The sequence below is a fragment of the Nilaparvata lugens genome, chromosome 3 (assembly GCF_014356525.2).
Source record: "Nilaparvata lugens isolate BPH chromosome 3, ASM1435652v1, whole genome shotgun sequence".
In the NCBI taxonomy this organism is placed as follows: domain Eukaryota; kingdom Metazoa; phylum Arthropoda; class Insecta; order Hemiptera; family Delphacidae; genus Nilaparvata; species Nilaparvata lugens.
In genome coordinates, this window is record NC_052506.1 from 54,190,790 (window position 1) to 54,213,010 (window position 22,221).

Consider the following 22,221-nt stretch of genomic DNA (forward strand, 5'->3'; position numbering starts at 1 on the left):
ATAATAAAATTACACAGAAAAACATTTGATGGATTTCAGGCAATTTTACCCATAATTACCCACTTTTCATATTCAATGGTAACTGTAGGAAAAACTTAATGTGAAATAAGTGCGCAAAGCTCCTCTGCTGCACTCAAGAAACCATTCCGCCCTCGCCTACGGCTCGGGCGTAAACGTTTCTTTCGGTGCAGCAAACTGTCACTTTGCGCACTAGTTGCACAAATAACTATTTTCTCTCCCTATGTTTTTTTAAGTTGTTTATAACCTCCAAATTGCTAAATATGGTGAGAAATCTCGCCAAAAGCCAAGAGTCGCCATATTGTTTATCAATTTTATGTGAGATCTTTCAGGTGTGTTCACAGTGATGTCGATTGAAACTTTCCCCGATGCCAAGACATTGATTGGATTGGAGCATGTACGGAAAAAAGTGAATAGAGCTGCAGGGTGACTTATGTGTGATGCTAATTAGAGATATAGCTCAATGGGCTTTGGCAAACGACTGTGCAACGACCAACCATTTATGTCAGTGATTTTGAACTATGTCTCACATAGCTATGTTTGATTTTATGTAACGACTCTGCAACCGGGCATACATCTTGTAATCAAGTTCAATCTTGTTTACAATCATGTAATACAAGAAGGCATAAACGTTCAATTTTATTATTATTTTATTTGACTAATTATTACATTTTTTAATCAAGTTTAATCTTGTTTACAACTTGTAATCCAAGAAGGCATTACAAGATGAACATAAATTTTGCAATCGAAATCTTTGAGGGGAGACTCGTTCATCCAAGAAAGCATTACATTAGTAAATTCAACTCGTTCTAAGTTTCACTTTGAACTGTCAGCATTGGTTGAATGGAAACATTGATGTATTCAATTCGCATCCTCTGACGCAGTGGTGTTCAAAAGTGCACAAGTTCAAAATAGATGGTGAGTTATTGGGGTTAAATAATAATAATATGATATGAATGCATACAAACATATACTTTATAATTAAATGCATGAATAATCAAGTCTTGTATGATCAAAAAATAAACAAAACTAATGTTACATGACTAGATGGATTGAGAGATCATTTTAGATTGAATATTACATGAACTTGGTTGGATACTATTTTACAAATGTAATATTTCGAATACTGCAGCACAAATCTAAGGGCGCCCCATCAGACCTGCATATTTTGCGAAAAGGTTAGCGAAATAAACATTCCATGAGTTATTGATCAGATTGTTCAAGATATGCGGACTTACATATACTTATACAGAGTTATTCTAAATGATGGACCCATTTCCAAAACTTGGTATATATTAAAGTAAAAATGCAAAATGGACAATCTACCAATGGAAAGAGAAAGTTTCAAAGGTTTTTTTAATACCTTACAAGTGTTCAATGTGGCCTCCGGCTGCTGCACGGCAAACATCTACACGGTAGCCAAACTCATACCCACACACGAGAAAGCGTAACTGGTGTTATTGAGTGCACGACAGCAGTGATATGGCGGCCTATTATTGTGAGAATTCTACCGGCCAGTTATGGAACCATCACTAACCGCCACAAAATTTGAAACTTTCTCTTTCCATTGGTATAAAGATTGCTCATTTAGGATTGGTACTTTAGTAATATATGAATGTTTAAAAACGGGTCCATCATTTAGAATAACTCTGTATTAGAAAAAACCTAATACGAAATTCTACTCAACACCTTTCACTGATGAACCTTCAAAAAATTGTCATTTATACTGTATCTGTATTTGATGTATAATTTGCATTCAATGCTATTTGTGTTATTTAAAGAAAATGAATGAACTATTTGAAACGAGGATAATAAAGTCTCAAATCATTCATTTTTCACCAGATAGTCACATTTTTTATTTGAAAGCTAACCACAGATATGTGCAATCACATATCAAGAGCTGACTCATTATTGGAAGCCTTATCATAAAATATGCAGGTCTAATGGGGCCCTAAGCTACTATTGATAAAATATGAATTATATTTCAAGTTTTAGGTTCATTTGTAAACTTAATAATCGTCCAAAGAGAGATCTTTCAACGAGAAAATTATTTTTTATATACTTCTTGATAAAAATTGATTTTTCAATTCAATAATTGTCTCCCATAGAGAAGCTAATCTTTGAATAGCTAATTCTTTGAATAATTGTTTAGAAGTGAAGATGATTCAAGTTACCATGTTAATTTTCCCTAGAAAGGGGTTGTATTCGATTTGATTTCTTATATCCATTGGTAATTTTCATCGAATTGATTCTAGTGGCACTCAAGATCATACAACATTAACTTTTTAACAGAGCACTTGTATAGTGGACAATAATAATATAATTACCTATCAAGTTGTACTGAGAACCATGAACTTTCGACTTTATCATTTCAATAAAACTGATTAATTAAATGAAGAATATCTTATAAATTAGAACTTAATTCATTCACTGACAATCAAATGTTTGGATACATCAATATTTTGCCAGTACAGTACTCTAGTATCCAATTTTAAAACAAGAACAAATACTCCATGTTTATTCTCAAACTCATTCCTATAATACACCAATAAGGTGAAGATAGTTTGAGATCTAAAGGCGAACGCACACAGCAACAGACAGAAAACGGAAAAATCCCTCCCCAGGTGTTTAAATGTTGTAACGCACACAGACATCCGTCTGTCTGCTCAGATCTGCAAGCATACGTTTGATTTTCCTTTGTCTGTTTGCTGCTATTTGCGTTTGCTTTAAAGAATTCAAGTTGAAATATATGTATCAGCTTCAGCTACATAAAGTTGTAGAAAATATCTAATTTCATAGAAAAAGTAGTGAAACAATTATTATTATTCTGCTGATCTCCACATTCTGATACTCATTTCAGATAATACTCAGTTATTACTAGTAAATTGTCAATCAAAGCATTCAACAAAATCAATCAAATAGACTTGTACGTAACTATTCTAGATTAGTAGGAATATGAACAGTTAGTTACATTGTTTGAAACAGTAATATAAATATAGAAGGAATGATACCTTATTGGGAACATCATCTAATGGTGCTAATATTTTCTACAAGTTGTCAATCTGCTGAAGAAATAGAAATTTAGATGAGATCCGAGTTTCATTAAGAGGGACGAATTTTATAAATGAACCGACTGTTGGTTAGTGGCTATGACACGGCTTCATAGGAGTTGTCAAGTTTCTTGTAGTTGCGAGTGTCATACTGTAGGGGCGCATTCGCCTCTTTCGGTACAATCGGGAAGCAGCACCATAGCACAAATGCCACAAACGCTACTAATGTTCCAACCAGTAGGATAAAGTCTTCCACGGTCTGAAAAAACACATTTAAACATAGAATGGTTTCTATTATGCTATTGACTACCACTTGAATCAAAGTGGTGATCAAGTCAAGATTGAAATTAATGTAATATTTCATGGGGTTTCATGTAATATACATGGGGTCCAAAAAAATGTATACACTTTTTGATACATAATATGTTGGTAACGCAATGATAAGCCGTTCCAGACCGCCTTACATAGCTTGAGTGACATCTTTTGAAAGATGTATCTCCTAATGCTAATCAATCTACACATTTCAAACAATCTGACATCGCTGACACTACATAATACGCTTCGTCAATGCTATGATTTCCAATTTAGTCGCTCCATATCTCGGGCAGCACATGTGCTTTGTGCTAAACAATGAGCCAGCTCAAAATGTGATAAAATGCAATAAATATGAAAGAATATATTTTGTTGTGAACTGTTCATAGTATGCGTATCAATACGCTGGGATACGTGCGAAATCACCCAAGATGCTAAGGTGGTCTGAAACGGCATCACACCCTCACAGTTTGCATGCCACACTATCTTTTGACAAAAAATTAAACTACAATACAGAGTAAGATTCATAATTATTGAACTGTTATTTTGTTCTTCACTTTCACTGCAAGTTTATTTATTTTATTAAAAAAACACAAATCGGGAGAGAAAAACTACTTGGAGAAAAACTTGCACTATTTTTCTCCCATATTTAGATAGCATTAAAAAACACGAATTAGGGCCATTTCAATGTAATTTGATATATTTAAAATTACAATGCTATGAATTAGGGCCATTTCAATGTAATTTGATATATTTCACCAAAAACAAAAATAATACAAAGTTGTGACAATTAGACAATAATTATTATTCTGAATAGCTAAATCGGACATCTTATTCTTATACGGCTGGAGGTTAAGACTACTGGCATGAAACATTTGTTCACCAGTAGGAGTACTTATTAACTGTTTCCAAATCTTGAGCTAATCATTTAAAATTTAATCTTTTTATGTGAAAAATAGAAAGTATATTAAACTTAAATGCTATCAATTGTGGGTTAATCTTGACAATAATGAATAGTTGAAAAAGTTGAAAAAGTTTTGATCTCATACAATATTATGATGGAAGTAATAATTGTGAAGTATTCAGTTTTTAATATTTATTGGGACAAACTTGATAGGTTCACCGATGAGCTCGTTCAGGATGCAATTTACAATCTTTGGAGCAATGTATACCAGCTGCTTACAAATGGCCGTTAAATTAGAATCATAAGTGAGATATCTATGTAAATTGTATCTTGTTCTATGAGTTACATTAATTCTTGAAACGAGCTTCTATGTTTATTGAAATATTTAAATATGCTATGCTCATAGAGTTCACGGATTGACATACATGACTCTCAGATCACTGAATACAATTTTTGAAGGGAACAATATGGGATTATTTAATATGGTTTTTATGATCATTTTCTGAACAATAAATAGTGGTAAAAAAGTGTCATTGGTACGTACCTCCCCAAACCACTAAGCCATAATTTAACAGAGATTGCTCAATTGCAAAATAAAGCATTCTCAACGTTGATAAATCAAGTATAAAAAATGTATACGAGACAAACCTTAATCTATCGCATAGGTATTCAATATGCCTCTCCACTTGAATCTCTCCTCAATTATCAAACCCAAATATTTTATTTCACTAGTCCTTTCAATCTCAGGACAGCTATCAAAGCTGTCTCAGGAAGAATCATCAAATAATTATTTGCAATTTAAGTGTACAATGTGTATCTTCATGTCCAGAGATGTTTCTTGAAAAATCATTATATTTTTATTTTTTTATCCAAGCTTAGGGAGCTAACATCTAACCATACCATCTCTTCAGAGTGGAGATGCCTCTAGAGGCGGCTCCATTGACTCTCTGCCAAGTGCTCTCTCTAAACAAAGGGTACCACTTTTCTAAAATGTAGTCCATTTTCACTCACAAAAAACTAAGAGTTTTCAATTTTGACCGTGATAAACTAACACCCCCCCCCCCTCCCAAAATACAAAAATATAACACTCAAATCAACATCAAGTTAATTAGAAAATGGTTGAGTTATTTCACAGAATTTAGAGCCAGAAAACAAAGTGTATGCATATTTTTGAACCCCTCTATAAATTAAATAATGAAACGAAAAACCAAAGTAGACTTAAAAACTTGTGCGACTGACACGACACTATCGACGAGGAGAATCGATGTAGTGAGTTTGTTTCACTCCAAACTGTCAGCATTGATTGGATGGGAGCATTGAAGGTCAGCATCATAAGGGATGCTGACAGTTTGGAGTGAATCTCACTGTACAAGAAAATTCCATGATATAGATTATAGTTTCTCTTAAAATTTCAATGAGAAGGATCGTGAAAATAAAACACCAAAAAAATGCAGAAACAAGAGCGGTAATGCTTTTTAGAAAGCCAAATCATATCCAACATTGAATTGAGAAAAGTTTCGATTTTCTATATAATCAGGTAAGTTGTGCATCATGCCTAACTAACCCTTATAAGTTGAATGTCAATGTCAAAATATTCCTGCATCTATTTATTTATTCATGAAATACTTTAACAAAGTAAGGCCAAAACTTATTTTCTTCCTAATTTTGGTGCATCTGCACAGATAGAATTCGCAAAGAACTTTGATAGTGACATTAATGACATTTAACTGAGAAACAATCAAATATGTAATTTTTAATTGAATTACGTCGTTACTTACTGGTTCTTCGCCAAGCAGAACAGAGTTCAATAGATACATGAAATCTTCAAGAGGCGTCATTTTGATATTCAACGGTAACTTTCTGGAGATGAAGATAATTCTACATTCTCATCAGTACGTTCAAAGTGAGACTCTTGCTACCTGTAATAGTTGTAAATTTATTAATTTATTAAATAATTCAGAATTATACAACTTCTAGAAAAGTACCATAGGCTAAAATCCAAAACGGTTCCAATTCTAGTTTATAGAACAATCCAAATGTTCTAGGTACATTACAATTACACTATTGATTTCAATGAATAGTTATTATAGCAAAATTATGTTACAAGGACAGTTTACATAGTGTTCGTTTTAACTATACAGTTGAAGCTGATAGTTTTAAATGTAATAGATAGAATCATGGCTTGATTCATTTCTCCTTATGTGAATCATTTACAGATCAATCATCAATGTAAGTAATTATTGTAAAACATCTTGGATGTCGTCGCGCAGATACGCGAATGAGACTTGATCGTTCTGTTTACTTCCATGCTTTAAAATGTGAGGCGAACGCATACAGACGGAGAAAAATCAAACGTCTGCATGCAGACAGACATATTATTGAGACAAAAGGACGTCTGTGCAACATTCGAACACCTGGGGTGATAGTTTCTTCAGTCTTTCGGCATTCGTTCGTCTGTTATTGAATGCGTTTGCCTTTACATGTAGGTCGATCGTGAGCGCGACCAAAACTGGAAGCTAAACATCGACCTGCCCGTTTTAAGGCCGGGACACACATAACCGCACCGAGCTCGCACCGACGTACGGCCGAGTGTCGGACGTACTACGGCGAGTGTGAACACAAAGGCTTTCAAACGTGTAGGGAAACATACTACCGCACCGCGCCAGCACCGTCGCCGTGTTTGTTGCCCGCGCCGTCACCGACTAGTTCAGTTCACTTTTTGACGGTGACGGTGCGGCCTCGTGTAACATGGAGAGTGAAAAACTTATTGAAGGGATACGGAATTTTCAGTTTTGTACGATCAAAGTTATGAGAAATATGGTTGAACGGAAAATAAGTTGAACCAAAAGTGAAAGTAGAACCAAATAATAAGTTAAGCCAAAGGTATAATAAACATATATAATAAATAATATAATAAAGTATATAATGAATAATAAAATAAACAAAAAAAGTATAAAAGAAGGAACTCGTGACTGTGTCTCAAATTTTAAATTTAAAGCTAATTACGTGTAGATATTTGATAGCGCAGAAGGCAGAAGATAACAATTTTATGGCTGATATACAATGAAACATATATGTAAATTTCCGATGCATGACTTATGATGGTATAGTTATGCACCGAAATATATACCAGCACTATAATTCTCATCTTCTGTGTCTACAGGTAATTCGTTTAAAAGGAAAAAAATAAATTTAAATCGGATGTAACAAGCTTTTAATAGTGTTATATTATTAATATACTAATATAATATATATAATTAATATTATTAATAGTTTTACACATTCAGAAATCAGTACACAGTAGCACTATATAACTGAGACACGGCTGTCGCACGGAGTACGTGTGTTCTCCCACGACCATCACCGTGTCGCGGGCTTAGCTCGGCCGTACGTCGGCCCGGGCTCGGTGCGGTTATGTGTGTCCCGGCCATTATTCGTACTCTCAGTTTACAAACAAAATAATACTTATACCGACTCAAGGTCAGATATCAAACGGAACCTCATTTGTTATAAATATGCTAGTGTAGTAACTCGTATTTGAAAGAGGAGTGAGGAAAGATGTGGGTCGATAAGAGTGCAAGTTGAAACAAACGAATTGTCTCTTATGAGAAATCATGTAACAAGAAGGTGTTCCTGTGTGAACGGATCCTGAATAGCTGTTTTTGAAACTCAAACATGTTTGATATTGCTGAATGTCTTTCCCTAATTGGCTCGTTCAAGAGACTCTTCAAAGTTGATTTAACATAATAATTGTGCATAGACTAGTTCATAATTTGGAATAGGTATTGATAGAAACTATTATTGTTGTTTTCAAATTTAGTAATGACTAGTAGTTCTGTGAACAGTAGACCCCGCACAGTTATAAACCACAGTCTTCTATGCCCAAACCGTCCATCAGAGTAAATTCTGTCCTGTCCTGTCGTGTCAGCGGGATATCGGTGTAAAGACGACTAATGGCTGTTTGGGTTGGTGTATCAATAATGCTAATCATCAAGGGAAGATATGGAGATGTCATTAAAAAATGAACACCCCCCCCCCCCGAGATGGGACTTTGCTTCTAATGCCATATTTTCTTCATATTGTATTTTAATTAATTTTCTTGTAGACAATGTGTGGTTTAGTGCGTAGGGACTAGATAGCAGGAAACTACTACTTAAAATTTCTGTAGTTCACAATCTATTATCATGAAGAAATTCAATATAGCTCATATTGCTCTAGATGATTATAGTTTATTTAGTTTAATACATGTGGATGAAAAATGTGACTGCTTATAGTTCATATCCTTGAACTATAAAAAGCTCTAGCAGCTTTTTATAGAGTATTCCAATAATTGGAATAATTATTATGATCAACGGGTGTAGTTTCTATCGTGGACAGGGGAACACATCCCCCTTATGTTTGGAAAAAATGTTTTATCCCCCACCCCCCAAAAAAATGTGAGTTCAAGCACTCAAGTAGAAATAGGTTTGGTTGTAATAGTGTTTTATTGGAGCCAAAAATAAAGCATTCTAGCTTGTTATCTAATAATGGATAGAGCTACTACAAAATTATAATTATTTAAACAATTGATTGACTTAAGAAATTCTACTAGATTCCATTCTATTTGTTATTCAATCGAAAAACCCTTAGGCCTTAACAATAAAATTTTTAGTGGAAAATCGAAGTACCTAATGAGTGGCCTAATGGAAACAAAAAAACTTTAATGGAATGTTTGTATTCAAGTGGAAATTGCGTAAAATCGCATGAAATTAAAGGTACATTTTCATACTTGTCCGGGGGAAGCCCCTTTGGTGGGGGGTCCTCCCACACCCCTCGGTGTCATCCCAAAGTTACTCCACTGTTACGAACTCTTCCCGAAATTTTTATCTGGATACTAGTCCAGACAACGAATGTTCAAATAAAGGTATAGAGAGAACAGTTTGAAACACAATTTTCAACTCCAAAGCTCTTTTAAGGATAGTAAGAGGATTAACATATCATAAGTCCTCACCCCTACCCCCTTTGCTAAAGGGGTGGGGATGGTTTGAAAGTACCATTTTTTAATTTTTTGCATAATATATCTCGGGAACTATGCATCTTATGAACATTTGTATTCTGTGCAAAATTGAAGCATACAAAATTATCAACAAGTTTTGTCCTTCACATTTTTTCCATATTTCTCATAGTTTCTGAGATATCCGCTCTTGAAGGTGACACATTTTTTGAAAAAACACTTTTGCCTCCAATTTTTCCATATTTTCGACCGTATAATTTTTGAACGATTGATAAAAAGTCCGTGCTTATTATGAGCTGATAGAGCATCAAACTATCATCAATTTGATGTATATTTTCACTATATTTTTTGCATCTCCCAACGACTGTTGCAGCAGTTTTAGTGTTGAGAGTGAAATTTTCTGTTCAGCAACAATAGATCAGTTGACAATGAAATTTAGAGGGAATGTTTGGAACACAATTTTCGACTCTGCAGCTTTGTTGAGACTAGTTTTGAGGTGAGCATATAGAAAATCCCAAGCCCTACATCATGTGCTGAATGGATGAGGGTGGTTTGAAAGTTGCATTTTCCACTTATTACTTACATGCTTATATCTTGGGAACAATGTGTTCTATTGACATAATCAACTACATGAAAATGAAGCTTAATAAATTTCCTACAAGTTTTGTTTGGTAAAGGTTTTTCGATAAATCCGATACTTTTTGAGATATTTATGTTTTAAAGTGATGCATTTTCGAAAAACCAGTTTTTCTTCCATTTTTTCGCTCTTTCTTTTCTTATAACTTTTCAACAATTGATGGAACAAGAATGTGCTGATCACGAGATTTTAGAGGACTAAATTATCTCTCATTTCATGTATAATTCGACTATTTTACGCATTCCCATACGCTGTTGCAGTAATTTTAGTTTTGAGAGTCAAATCTCAAGATTTGCAACAAGTGACTTTCTTCGAATATCACACTATTGTCATCATGAATATTGGCAGTGTGCTTGAGTATGTACATCCATATTGAGTACCTATTGGACAGTCTGCGGAACTAAACACAGGGGGTGTTTCTAAACTTCCTACCAAACAAAGACACACAAAAGTAAAACTGCTGCAACAGTCGTATTGAAATGCGTGAAATAGTCAAATTATACATGAAATGAAATATAATTTAATGCTCTACAATCTCGTAATTAGCACATTATTGTTTCATCAATTGTTGAAAAGTTATAAGACCTGAAAAACTGGTTTTTCGAAAATGCATCACTTTAGAAAATAAATATCTCGAAAAGTATCGGATTTATCGAAATACCTCTATCAAACAAAACTTGTAAGAAATTTATTAAGCTTCATTTTTATTTAGTTGACTATGGCAATAGAACACAATGTTCTCAAGATAAAAGCATGTAAGTAATAAGTGGAAAATGCATCTTTCAAACCACCCTCATCCCTCCAGCACATGATGTAGGATTTTTGATATGATCACCTCCAAACTAGTCTTAACAAAGCTGCAAAGTCAAAAATTGTGTTCCAAACATTCCCTCCAAATTTCATTGTCAACTGATCTATTGTTGCTGAACAGAAAATATCACTCTCAACTCTAAAACTGCTGCAACAGTCGTAGGGAGATTCGTAGAATATAGTGAAAATATACATAAAATTGAAGACAACTTGATGCTCTATCAGCACGGTTTTTTTTATCAATCGTTCAAGAATCATATATACAGTATATATATATATATGATTCTTGAACGATTGATAAAAAAAACTATATATATATATATATATATATATATATATATATATATATATATATATATATATATATATATATATATATATCGCACCTCGGCAAGAACACCGTGACATCTCAAAAATAATGGATTTTTAGTATTATACATCATCGTATTCGTTTTCACGAGCTCTACAGTTCAAGAACAACGTGACAAACATAACTCAAACCGTACCCGTTTGGAGTGCTGATCACAGTATTCTTGTGAGCAGTTGATGAGGATAATAAGGCAAGAACATCGTATCTTCCAGCCAGTAGTGCTGCGACATTGGTAGAGGGAGGACCCTACGTCAAGAAGAACGTGACATCGAGATGGCACAGTCTTCTTGCATCAAGGTAAGCTTTACCCACAGTAGTGCCGATAATGTCTCATTGTTCTTGCTTCAATTGCATTACTTTTTACATGATAATTGATTTTAATCTTGTGGTTTCCTGTACAGCCTGCTTCTATTATTTGCAATGAATTAATAATAATTATTGAAATCGTTATGATCTCTTTCAGATTTCGTTTGAAAAGTAGCCAGTTATTTATTCAGATTTCACACTAATAATGTAATGCATATTTATCACAACCTAGACAATCGAGTTTATTTATCAATATTTATACATACCGGTACAATAACTACATCTACATGTAATGATATTTGAAGCTTCATTAGAGTCAAAATAATACATGATACATTATGTATTTAAGCTCACATTAATGGACTATTGTCTGTTCAAGGAGCCCAAAGCCATCAAAAACAAATAGTTTGTATTTAAGTAGTGTAGAAGTAGTGAGTCACCACTGGTGACTCATATCTGTTTTCAATTGCTGGATCCTTCTATACAAAATGATAAACATCATAAAGTCAGAATGAAATCACTTAGGCCTACTGTGAATGCTTTATCATTCGGTTGTTTGCTTCATGAATGTTTAGCTAAATAATTTATGCATGATTTTATTAGAACACTCATAATGTGTGTAGCCTTTCAGTCTATATTGGGAATAAAAACTAATTCTCTTTTAATAATTGACTCATCATTATTAGCCTATATAATAATCTAAAGATTTTTTTAACTTTTTGATTCTGATTTTGATTTATCTTCTTTCCTCATTCAACTTATATTTCTTAACAATTTCGAGTGGTGAATATAAATAAATTTCGATATGGAATAACTCTTGTCCTTTTCATTCAAATCAATAATCCATGAAATACCATTTAAATGCTCATTCCAATCCCACAGGTAGACATTTCACATTTATTATTACAATGGAAATAAAGCTGCGACATTACAAAATTAAAATTATTTTATCAGTATCCCAATTTTTATAATTAGCAGCTAAATACTATTCATTTATAATATTGATATTACTGGTATGTTAGTTTTCTTTCAGATACCGAAGAGCAGAGGGGAGAAACTTTTGAGAATGGTAAAAGTTGTGCCAGCAACTTCTCACATTCAACATCCGAAGAAATCGCTCATCACCCAAAATGTTGGTGAGTCCTGGAAGCTGGATCCTGGCAGTGTTTGGGCGGAGCTGAGTTTTGAACACAAACATTTTTATTGTGAAATAAGCAATGAAAATATTACATTGTTAAAAATGACGCTACTGTCTGATGGGTCTGACACAACTAAGGTGAGTGAAAATAAACAAGAGAAGATGGAAGAGAACAATAATTCGACAATAACTCATCAAATGACCTTTGATGACTTCGATCAACCTCAACCCAAAATCACCAATGAAGAACTTGCATCTCTTCTAGTAGAATCAATTGCTCATGTAGAGACCCAGGAGAATCTCACAAGCATGTTAGATGAACTGGAAAATTTGGCTCAAACACATCAAGTTTCTCCATCTGACGGCAATGATGCATTTCTCACAGATGTAGCTGCAGAAACTGACAACCGTTTCACAGGTGATGTTCCTGTTCTATGTTCTCAAGAAGAAGTTATCGATAATGAGGAGGATGAACTGAGTTACGCTCCATCCACATTAGTGGCAGAAAAGGGAAAGAAAAGAATAGCGGATCCTTCAAAGTGGGAAGACAATAAAAGAAAAAAACTCCGCAATACTGGCCAACAATATATCAAGAAAAAAAGTAAGACAACTAGACCTGCTCGAGCTTTGAAACCTGCATGTGATGACTGTATTTTCGACTGTGCATCTAAATTCAGTGATGAAGATAGGCAAAAAATATTCTCTGAATATTGGGAAATTGGAGATGTAACGAGGCAGAGAGAGTTCATCACTCGCCAAAAAAAGGATGTAACTACCCATAATCAAACTGATAAATCCAGAAAAGTGAACTGGGCTATTCCACTATTACTATTCCACTAAGAATGGTAAGGAAATTCGGGTTTGTAAAGTTTTCTTCATGAACACATTGGATATCACAAGATGCACTATGAATGATTGTAATCCAAACTCTATTGTTCTATACTATTTGTATTTTATTATTCTTTATGTATTAATGTGATGCTCAGGGATTTCATTATTTTTTTATTAAACTGTTTAAGATTTACTATTAAACAATGCATTTTTATTGATAACTTGAGTTATTAATACCCTTTGTAAACGATGCGCTATAGACTATCAATTTATGAGATGCATCCCACCTTTTATTTGAAGTGAAAAAACACTGATTGAAAGTGAGAATTAAAGTTATGGATTGAGCAAGACAATAGACAGTGAATACGACAAAGTTTGCATCACTAGTAGCATAAAGTATGCTACAGTGTAAATGTAAAGGTCGGACAACGTACCCTGATATTTCATAACAGGCTGTATGAAAATTGATGCAACAATTCCAATAAAGATGTTTCTATTGTAACAAGTTGCTTTTCAGGCACAACAGGGCTGAAGAATGGGAAAATTTCTGTTAGAATAGCTGCTTTAACTTATACTGTTTGTTACAAAACCATCAGGATATGCCAAATAACAAAACTATTTAGTTACAGATTGGTTTATTCAGTTATGATTGGCTATTATTTTATGAAAATATTCATGAATATAGCTCGATTACCATTATAATTTATATAAAACTAGATTATTTCAAGAAACTTGTAAGAAGTATTACCTATAGCAAAATGTTGTAGCTATGCTTTATACAGCTGGGCAAGATATCCGCAATCAATGAGTTTTACAAGCTATTTTTTGCTAACAGCTACATTGTTACACAGTTGCTGTATCCAAAGTTTCAATACATGAATACTTGCTATTTATTCTTTGCAGCAGTTATAAATTTATGAGTTTTTATCAATTTCGGTAGAGCTATAACATGTGGATGCACCTTTAAGTGTGTTGTGAATTAAGAAAATGGACGTGATAACTAAGACTGGTCAATAGTATTCAGGCAGGAAGAACGTGACATCAAGAACCATTTGCATTAATCTCTGTTTCCATTAATATTCGTATTTTTCAGAGAGAAATACAATAATGCAAAACATTGTAGAAAAGATGTTTAAGAGAATAAACTAGAAATATGCGATGATTTTTTGATATTAATTAATTTATGTGCTCATGAAACTTTGATTACGATTTTCCAAAAATGTACTTTTTTGAGATGACACGGTGTTCTTGCCAAGGTGCGATATATATATATATATATATATATATATATATATTATATATATATATATATATATATAGCCTATATAGAACTACGTTGGCATGCAATAATTATAAAAGGAACATACCTATCAAATTTCATAGAAATCTATTCCCGCGTGTCGCCGTAAATGCGGAACATAAATATAAACATACATAAAGAGTAATGAAACCCGTCAAATTGAATCTTAGACCTTACAGTAACTTCACTCAGTCAACAAGTACCGGTAGGCCTAAAAATTGAAAATGGATAATTTACAAGCTGACAAGAAACTTAATAATTATGATACACAGCTTAGTAACCTATGGGCCATAACTTAAATTAGCTTTGGTTCTTTATTTTAAGATAATATTATGAGTGAACTACTTGCATTCAAAATAGTATAGTAAGTTAAGTAATTTCAGCAACCATCAAATAAAAAATTAGGATGTTATCATCAGCTTGTCGAAATACTACATAATAGAGATTTGAATACCAGCAAAAATATTGTTACTACTAGAAAAGTAAGAAACTCTAATTTGCTTCTCACTGTCCCAATCGATTAAATTCTACATTACTCACCATTTAACACTGAATTTTACTCATGGTTTCAACAAATATGTTGAAAACAAACATTCTTTTCTTGGAAGTTATTTACGGAGCATTGACATAACCTCATTATTTTTGTCTATTTTCGGTTTTGAGTTTTGACTTTTGAGAAGTTCTATGCCATCTAGATTACAAGACAAGACCTTCTCAAGTGACGTTTGCACTACTTATATAGAATAGACACGGCCCATTGAATATTCATACTGAAAGTCGATGAAGCCAACATCTACTGCCATATCACCATATCGTGACGTCGGCATCGGATAGAAAACAATGATTGTGTTCATGGGAGGTTGCGGTGCATGTACGGCTTCGGCAAAGTTAGCAGTAACCACAAAGAAGAAGGGATCAGAGGGAACATTCTTACCGACTATTGTTTCGCCTAATGTGTAGTATCATTTATACCGGTAGAAAGCGCTTGTATACGCAAATGACGATTTCTGTCTGAGCTGGATTAGTACTCTAGTAGGGGGACGTAGTGGGGAGTCATTGGCATCCTACACTTCCCTCTCCAACAAACTAGTTCACACCACTCTGCACTCTCACCCCCCAGCAAAACAACTTCTGACAGCATTTGTGGCTTGAGGCATGCATGTCATTGTTTTGCTAATAATACATAGACTAGACATTCATTTTTCTTATTAGTCCAGGCGCTGGCTTACATTGAGCATACATGAGAGAGGCAGAGAATTTGACTTCGGATTATTGTTAGGGGGTCTTTAGTGTATATGAAACTCGATGTCGTCACGTCCCAGGGTGGTCGACAGCTTGGTGGGGAGGGGGGTAAGTTGTAAAAATCGCGCGCTTATAAAATCGCCTGTCCTGCAGTTAATATTCATAGTACAGCTTTTAATTTTTTCTCAATATTATCTACACATAACTGGCTTTCAATGTGGACCTCTACATTTTTGCGATAAACCGCATAGTTTTTCCGTAAAAAAATAAAATATCTTGAAAAATGTATTTTTTTATGGACTTTTTGTTATTTCTCGAATATTGAAGTCATTAGCCGACTCAGAGGAAAAGGCGCCCAATAAACGTTGTAGGCCGTTTCTTCCTGAATCCAATGATATATATAGTTTGGGGGTTACGATCATAGATGCGGCGGTGGGAGGGGTATAAGTAGCACTGATACGCTGCGGCGCAATCCTCCCCCATGATTAATGTGCGTAATGGTCTATCGCATCGCTCCTACTAGTCTATGCTTTCAAATTATGTATTTCAGGAACTCTATCTTATGTATTTTCGGTCGCTGAACACGATTTTTGAACTCTCAAGTCTCAATAATTGATAATTCTCATCAAAATATACTTATTATGGTCAAAATTACAAACTTCATCTCATTATCATTATTTATGATTACATTGCAATGATAAACCATCTTGTTAGGAATCCTATATGTGTTTCTCAGTCGATAAAAAACTGATATTCCATTAAGAGAGAATAATTATTCAATTTAGTTCAATGATCACTTTGGAATTGCGAAAGTCAAGTAATGGAATAAGTTAAACAAATAATATAGGCTACCCCATATAGAGAACCGTGTAACAGGAGTAAAATATTTTCTTAATATAAATTTACATTTGGAACACAAATAATGCCAATTACTCCCATGTGATATGACTAAATATTTTATTACAAAGGAAATACAACTCTAAAGCTGCGTTTACACCAAAGTTATTAACGAGATGTTAATATAACTTAATCTTTATAGATTCTATTACATTGAACATAACTTATCATACACATGATGGACATATGTGTTTGCCAAGTTCCGTTAATCTAATAGAGTCTTTAAAGATTAAGTTATTAACATTTTGTTAATAACTTTGGTGTAAACGCAGCTTTATCAACTGATTTCTGTGACTTATATCTACGAATAGACACTTTTCATCTGGCTGAGTTTGACTGATTGTCTTGGGGTGGTACTTGAATGGAAGTGGAATGGGAGATATCTTTCTTGAATTTGAAATATTTGGAGAGAATACTGTTGGAAATCTATTGAGGGGAGATCAGTATAATTAAGGTGTGAGAGCAAGCAATCAATTCCATGAAACAACTACAAGGACTCATGAACGGTTCAAACATGAGAGATTGTCAAAGTATATTTGAAAGAAGACAGGAGCTATTTGTGGAGTTTTTTTAGAATCACAATGCAAAATCAATGACTACTTGAAATTTATGACTGATTATTGTAACATAGTTTAAATTATCTTAAATTGTATTCATGCTCATAAGGAAGGACTCTGGTATTGCACATAGAAACTGTACGAGAAAAGATCCCATACTTTTTTCATTCAATCACACAAACTATGTTATGGAGTCTGTGTTATATCTAGTAAATATAGAAAAAATACCCTTAGAAGTAGAAAATAATTTCCAATAAGGAAACATTAACTCAATACATTGACTCTCTGTCAAATGAAACCTTGAAAATTTAATAAATGTGACAACCGATCATACTTTGGAGCAAACCCTTATTCGATCATCCAAAACTGAGTGATTGGAATAGCTAGTTCTTCAAAGGCTCTCCTAAAATGGCTGCTACTATATAAATAAATCTTTCATCAAGATATTCTGTTCAAGTATGTTGACTTTATTATGGATATCACTGGAGATTGTGAAGAAAGTCATCGAATGGAGTAAAACAAGAATAATGAGAGATGAGAATGATTTCTAGAAGCATAACCTTCTCAAGAGAACATAACATTTTTCTTCAAGACTCTGATGGACAACAGAATCTGCATAATGTTATCAATGGTCTGGAAGCAAGTGAAGAAGTGTGTGATTCTCTTTTGAACGTATAGAAAGAAATAGTTATTCGGTCTCCAACGATTTTTATCTGAACATGGTTGTGGCAAATTGTAAAAGTGTATTCTCACCTATAAAAAGAAACAGAGTTCTTTCTTTCTCCACGATGCAATCAAACAAAAATCTTAGTCTTAGTTGATTCTAGAACAAAAAGATCTGATCTCTGTATTTTTACTAGGTAGCTGTTTAAAGATAATTCAGCATTGAAGTTTTAGTGCAGCATGCATTTCTACAATAACCGCAATCTCTGTCAACATCTGATGGATATTTGAAAAAAAACTCTTAATCTCACTTGGCCCATGAAATTGTAAGTGAAACTAGTTGTGGATTTGACTAAATCCCTAAATATCGTTGACAAATTCGCATAATGATGACATGGCTCTCCTGAACTCAACTCCTACTTCACTCTTCAAAACTTCAATACGCTACAAGATTATGGAAACTTTGTGATGAGAAGAGTTATGAAAATTCTCAATAAAGATGGAGTGATACAGGTGGACATAGCTTTTCATGTCTATGGTCTAAAATCAAACAAAGGTAGTGAACATATTAGAAGCAGCAGAGTAAAAGAATCACTCCAATAATATGCTCTCCAAACCATCGAGACTTGATTTCTAAATCTGTGGCAGAGATTCATTAATGTGACATGCAAGAATCTATAAAGGAATAATCCATACGTTAGCTACGTGCAGAGATACATACATTCATTCATTCATTTGTGGATAAAATTACAAATCATATTAATATGTTTGGGAAAGAATAACAGGCATGGCAAACTATTCGAATCCCAAATTTTGATACTGAATAACTTGTTACCATTTCAAAACAGTCTGAACGGGAATACGATAATGGTTGAATCAATCAAGATTTAGTGAAATATCATTATAATAATACTATTAGAAATAATATGAATGAATATTTAAATTTTCATTTCATTTTGATTTGACACATATCTATTATTATATTGGATATAATTTCTCAAAAGTTCATGACAAACTGAAGATTCACGAAAGATTAACATTTTTATACTAAACATAATCATTATGATAATGAATGAATGATGAATTCCATTTCCACCATGAAGAACTAAGAAATTCCACAAATATTTCTTGGAAATTAACTGACCACTATATCAAGTAAGCGTGGCCAGTGTGCAATTAATAATATAATTTAGCCTGCAGCGCATCACAATAAATTAATTTGAGATAAAAACAATAGAACATAAACACATATAAATATTATCATTATTCTATCCTAATATATTTCTTGAAACCCAAGTTTCGTTTATTTCAAACAGTCATTTCTTAGTTTCCTTGCAGAATGAGATGAAGTTTGTAATTTTGACCATAATTAGTATATTATGATGAGAGTTATCAATTATTGAGACTTGAGAGTTGAAAAATCGTGTTCAGCGACCGAAAATACATAAGATAGCGTTCCTGAAATACATAATTTAAATGCAAAGACTAGTAGGAGCGATGGGATAGACAGGCCATTACGCGCATTAATCATGGGGGAGGACCGCGCCGCAGCGTAACAGTGCTACTTATCCCCCTCCCACCGCCGCATCTATGATCGTAACCCCCAAACTATATATATCATTGGATTCAGGAAGAAACGGCCTACAACGTTTATTGGGCGCCTTTTCCTCTAAGTCGGCTAATGACTTCAATATTCGAGAAATAACAAAAAGTCCATAATAAAAAAATACATTTTTCGAGATATTTTATTTTTTTACGGAAAAACTATGCGGTTTATCGCAAAAATGTAGAGGACCACATTGAAAGCCAGTTATGTGTACATGATATTGAGAAAAAAATAAAAGCTGTACTATGAATAGTAACTGCAGGACAGGCGATTTTATAAGCGCGCGTTTTTTACAACTTACCCCCCTCCCCCCAAGCTGTCGACCACCCTGGGACGTGACGACATCAAGTTTCATATACACTAAAGACCCCCTAACAGTAATCCGAAGTCAAATTCTCTGCCTCTCTCATGTATGCTCAATGTAAGCCAGCGCCTGGACAATATTCTAATCACTTGCTACTCTCAACTCTCCAGATCGCATGAACGCTGCGTCTCCAGTGACGAAGAGGATTAATTTTTATTTCTAATCAACAAGAACTAGAAAACAATAAGTGAATGAGTGGCCAGATAAACTATTGTCCATTATAAAAATGTAATATAATCCAAACTTTATTACATTATGTACTTCAATTCAATAATTGAAAAAATTTAAATCAATCTAATTTAATCCACAATATTGCGATTTTGAACTTAAAAATTGAGAAAGAGCATGGAATAATTTTAATCATGACATGTTCTTGAGGTGCTGTGTAATGCAGCATTATATTTCTCTATTATTGTTCTAAAATGATTTTAATAAATGATGTCAAAACTGCTCATTAACAATAATATTGTTTCAGTTACTTTTTTTTCATTGAATAGCCAAAGATTGTTAACCTTAATAATATTATTTCAGTTGCTTTTTGTTCTCATTGAATAGCCAACGGTTGTCAACCTTTTTCATGGACTGTACCCATACTGGAAAGTTCTAATTTTGCATTATGAACTAAATGCTGTAAGGCTAGCTGTCTAGTGGGAGATTGGGGAAGAGGGAGTAATTTGAAAATTCAATGAATTTCTCTCATTATAAACTTATAAGAGCCATTATCTTCTTAGCATTCAGTAAAATAACATCCAGTTTCATTGTATATTATAATGAGGAAATTGATTGATACTCTTTAAAAAGATTTACCTACCCCTGTTATTATGTATGTGTATTTTTGTCGTAAATTTATTTCCTTTGCTTGATATAATACAAAATTATAAGTAGAGCAATAAAGAGCAAATCTAAAATTGTAAATCGATTTTGAAATAATCTTCATGACCTTTTAGAAGAAACTTTGTGGCTGAATCTGCTAATCAATTCCGACCATGTTGATAAACTTGTAACACAAAAAATGCTGTTGATTTTATCATTTTTATTCATAGTTCACTTGGACGCATGGTACGATTCAATCACTTGAAAATATCAAGAGATTGAAGATATTCTCCTCATATTCACGATCTCGGTAGTTCTAAGATGGAAAACAGTAGTTGAAGATAAACATTTATGGTAACTGAGCTCCTATAGGATAAAATTTAGAACCAATCATGAGTTTCTATTATGTATGATCCTCGTTTAAGAGACTCTTGATTAACAGTGGAATTGCGAAAAAATGGTAAAACTTCAATCGTCACTTTTTCAATCGGTTGTAACTTTCTAATGGTATTGAAATCGAAAGTATTGTTGATTGGAGTGAGAAGAGGAGGAAATTCCTCACATCCTTGACTAGATTTTGATTTTATAGCTGAATTATTTCATAAGATATGCAGCATAGAATAAATAAATTGTCATTATTTTGTGTATGGAATATGGGTTGAAGTACAGTGTACACTCAACAAAAAATTTCCCATTTATCTTAGGAACTTGACTCATGATATATGATTTCCAACTACCTTGACAAGCCGAAAAGAAAGAGCGTACGGGAAGATCTGAACATTGTATCAAAAGTTATGAATGAAATTTCTATCCTTGAGGTGTCCTGAAAATCTTTGAGATAGAGCGTTCTACTTGTTCTCAGATTGTAGAGCACAAAATTACGCCTAGTAGGATGTTGAATTATACATTTTTGAATTGTGAAAATCGGAAGATATTGTTGATTAAAAACTATAAGATTTATCAAAATTGATTTTTCCATGAAATTCTACTCGTTTTGGAAAAAACTGTAGGATAGAACTGATTGAAGTTAGAGAGGTCTGAATGATTTCATTTTATTCTTAATTTTACAGTAAAAAAGGAGAGAGAGAATTTTTTTTTGTCCAATGACTGGATTTGATTGTAATAGCTCAGAACTGGAGAATGAACCAGACATATTAGGTATTTGGGCCACTCTGTACAAGGAAATTTTGCATGCGAAAATTGGTTCTGGTCTTCTCTCATGCATACAAACCCTAAAAAATCAGAACTACAATGAATATAAAATATTGCCTCTTTTTCATGCCTAAATTGACTGGACTAATTATAATGTTATAACGTGAGTCACATCTATCTTCTATAGAAGGTGGCGACAGGTGCGGATCGCCCCGATCCCCCCCCCACCTATTTCACAAGTGGTGTTTGAAAAAACCA

General features: G+C 33.5%; 2 protein-coding genes across 2 annotated transcripts; one reads left to right on the forward strand and one right to left on the reverse strand.

The window, feature by feature from the left end:
* Nucleotides 1–650: 650 nt before the first annotated feature.
* On the reverse strand, nt 651–15,369 carry LOC111058134. Its single transcript, XM_022345636.2, has 3 exons — nt 15,210–15,369; nt 6,063–6,203; nt 651–3,327 (listed from the first exon to the last, which is right to left on the reverse strand). The coding sequence occupies exons 2-3, from the start codon at nt 6,120–6,122 to the stop codon at nt 3,166–3,168; spliced, it is 222 nt and encodes a 73-aa protein (XP_022201328.1). The 5' UTR covers nt 6,123–6,203; nt 15,210–15,369; the 3' UTR covers nt 651–3,165.
* On the forward strand, nt 11,108–13,547 carry LOC120350489. Its single transcript, XM_039424029.1, has 2 exons — nt 11,108–11,391; nt 12,434–13,547. The coding sequence occupies exons 1-2, from the start codon at nt 11,368–11,370 to the stop codon at nt 13,376–13,378; spliced, it is 969 nt and encodes a 322-aa protein (XP_039279963.1). The 5' UTR covers nt 11,108–11,367; the 3' UTR covers nt 13,379–13,547.
* Nucleotides 15,370–22,221: the final 6,852 nt, after the last annotated feature.

Excerpts from the sequence above, each read along its gene's own strand:
- LOC111058134 (XM_022345636.2), bottom strand. The coding sequence starts at position 6,122 with ATGACGCCTCTTGAAGATTTCATGTATCTATTGAACTCTGTTCTGCTT. Across the intron at positions 3,328-6,062 it reads TTCTGCTTGGCGAAGAACCA|ACCGTGGAAGACTTTATCCT; the intron begins GTAAGTAACGAC and ends GTGTTTTTTCAG.
- LOC120350489 (XM_039424029.1), top strand. The coding sequence starts at position 11,368 with ATGGCACAGTCTTCTTGCATCAAG. Across the intron at positions 11,392-12,433 it reads CACAGTCTTCTTGCATCAAG|ATACCGAAGAGCAGAGGGGA; the intron begins GTAAGCTTTACC and ends GTTTTCTTTCAG.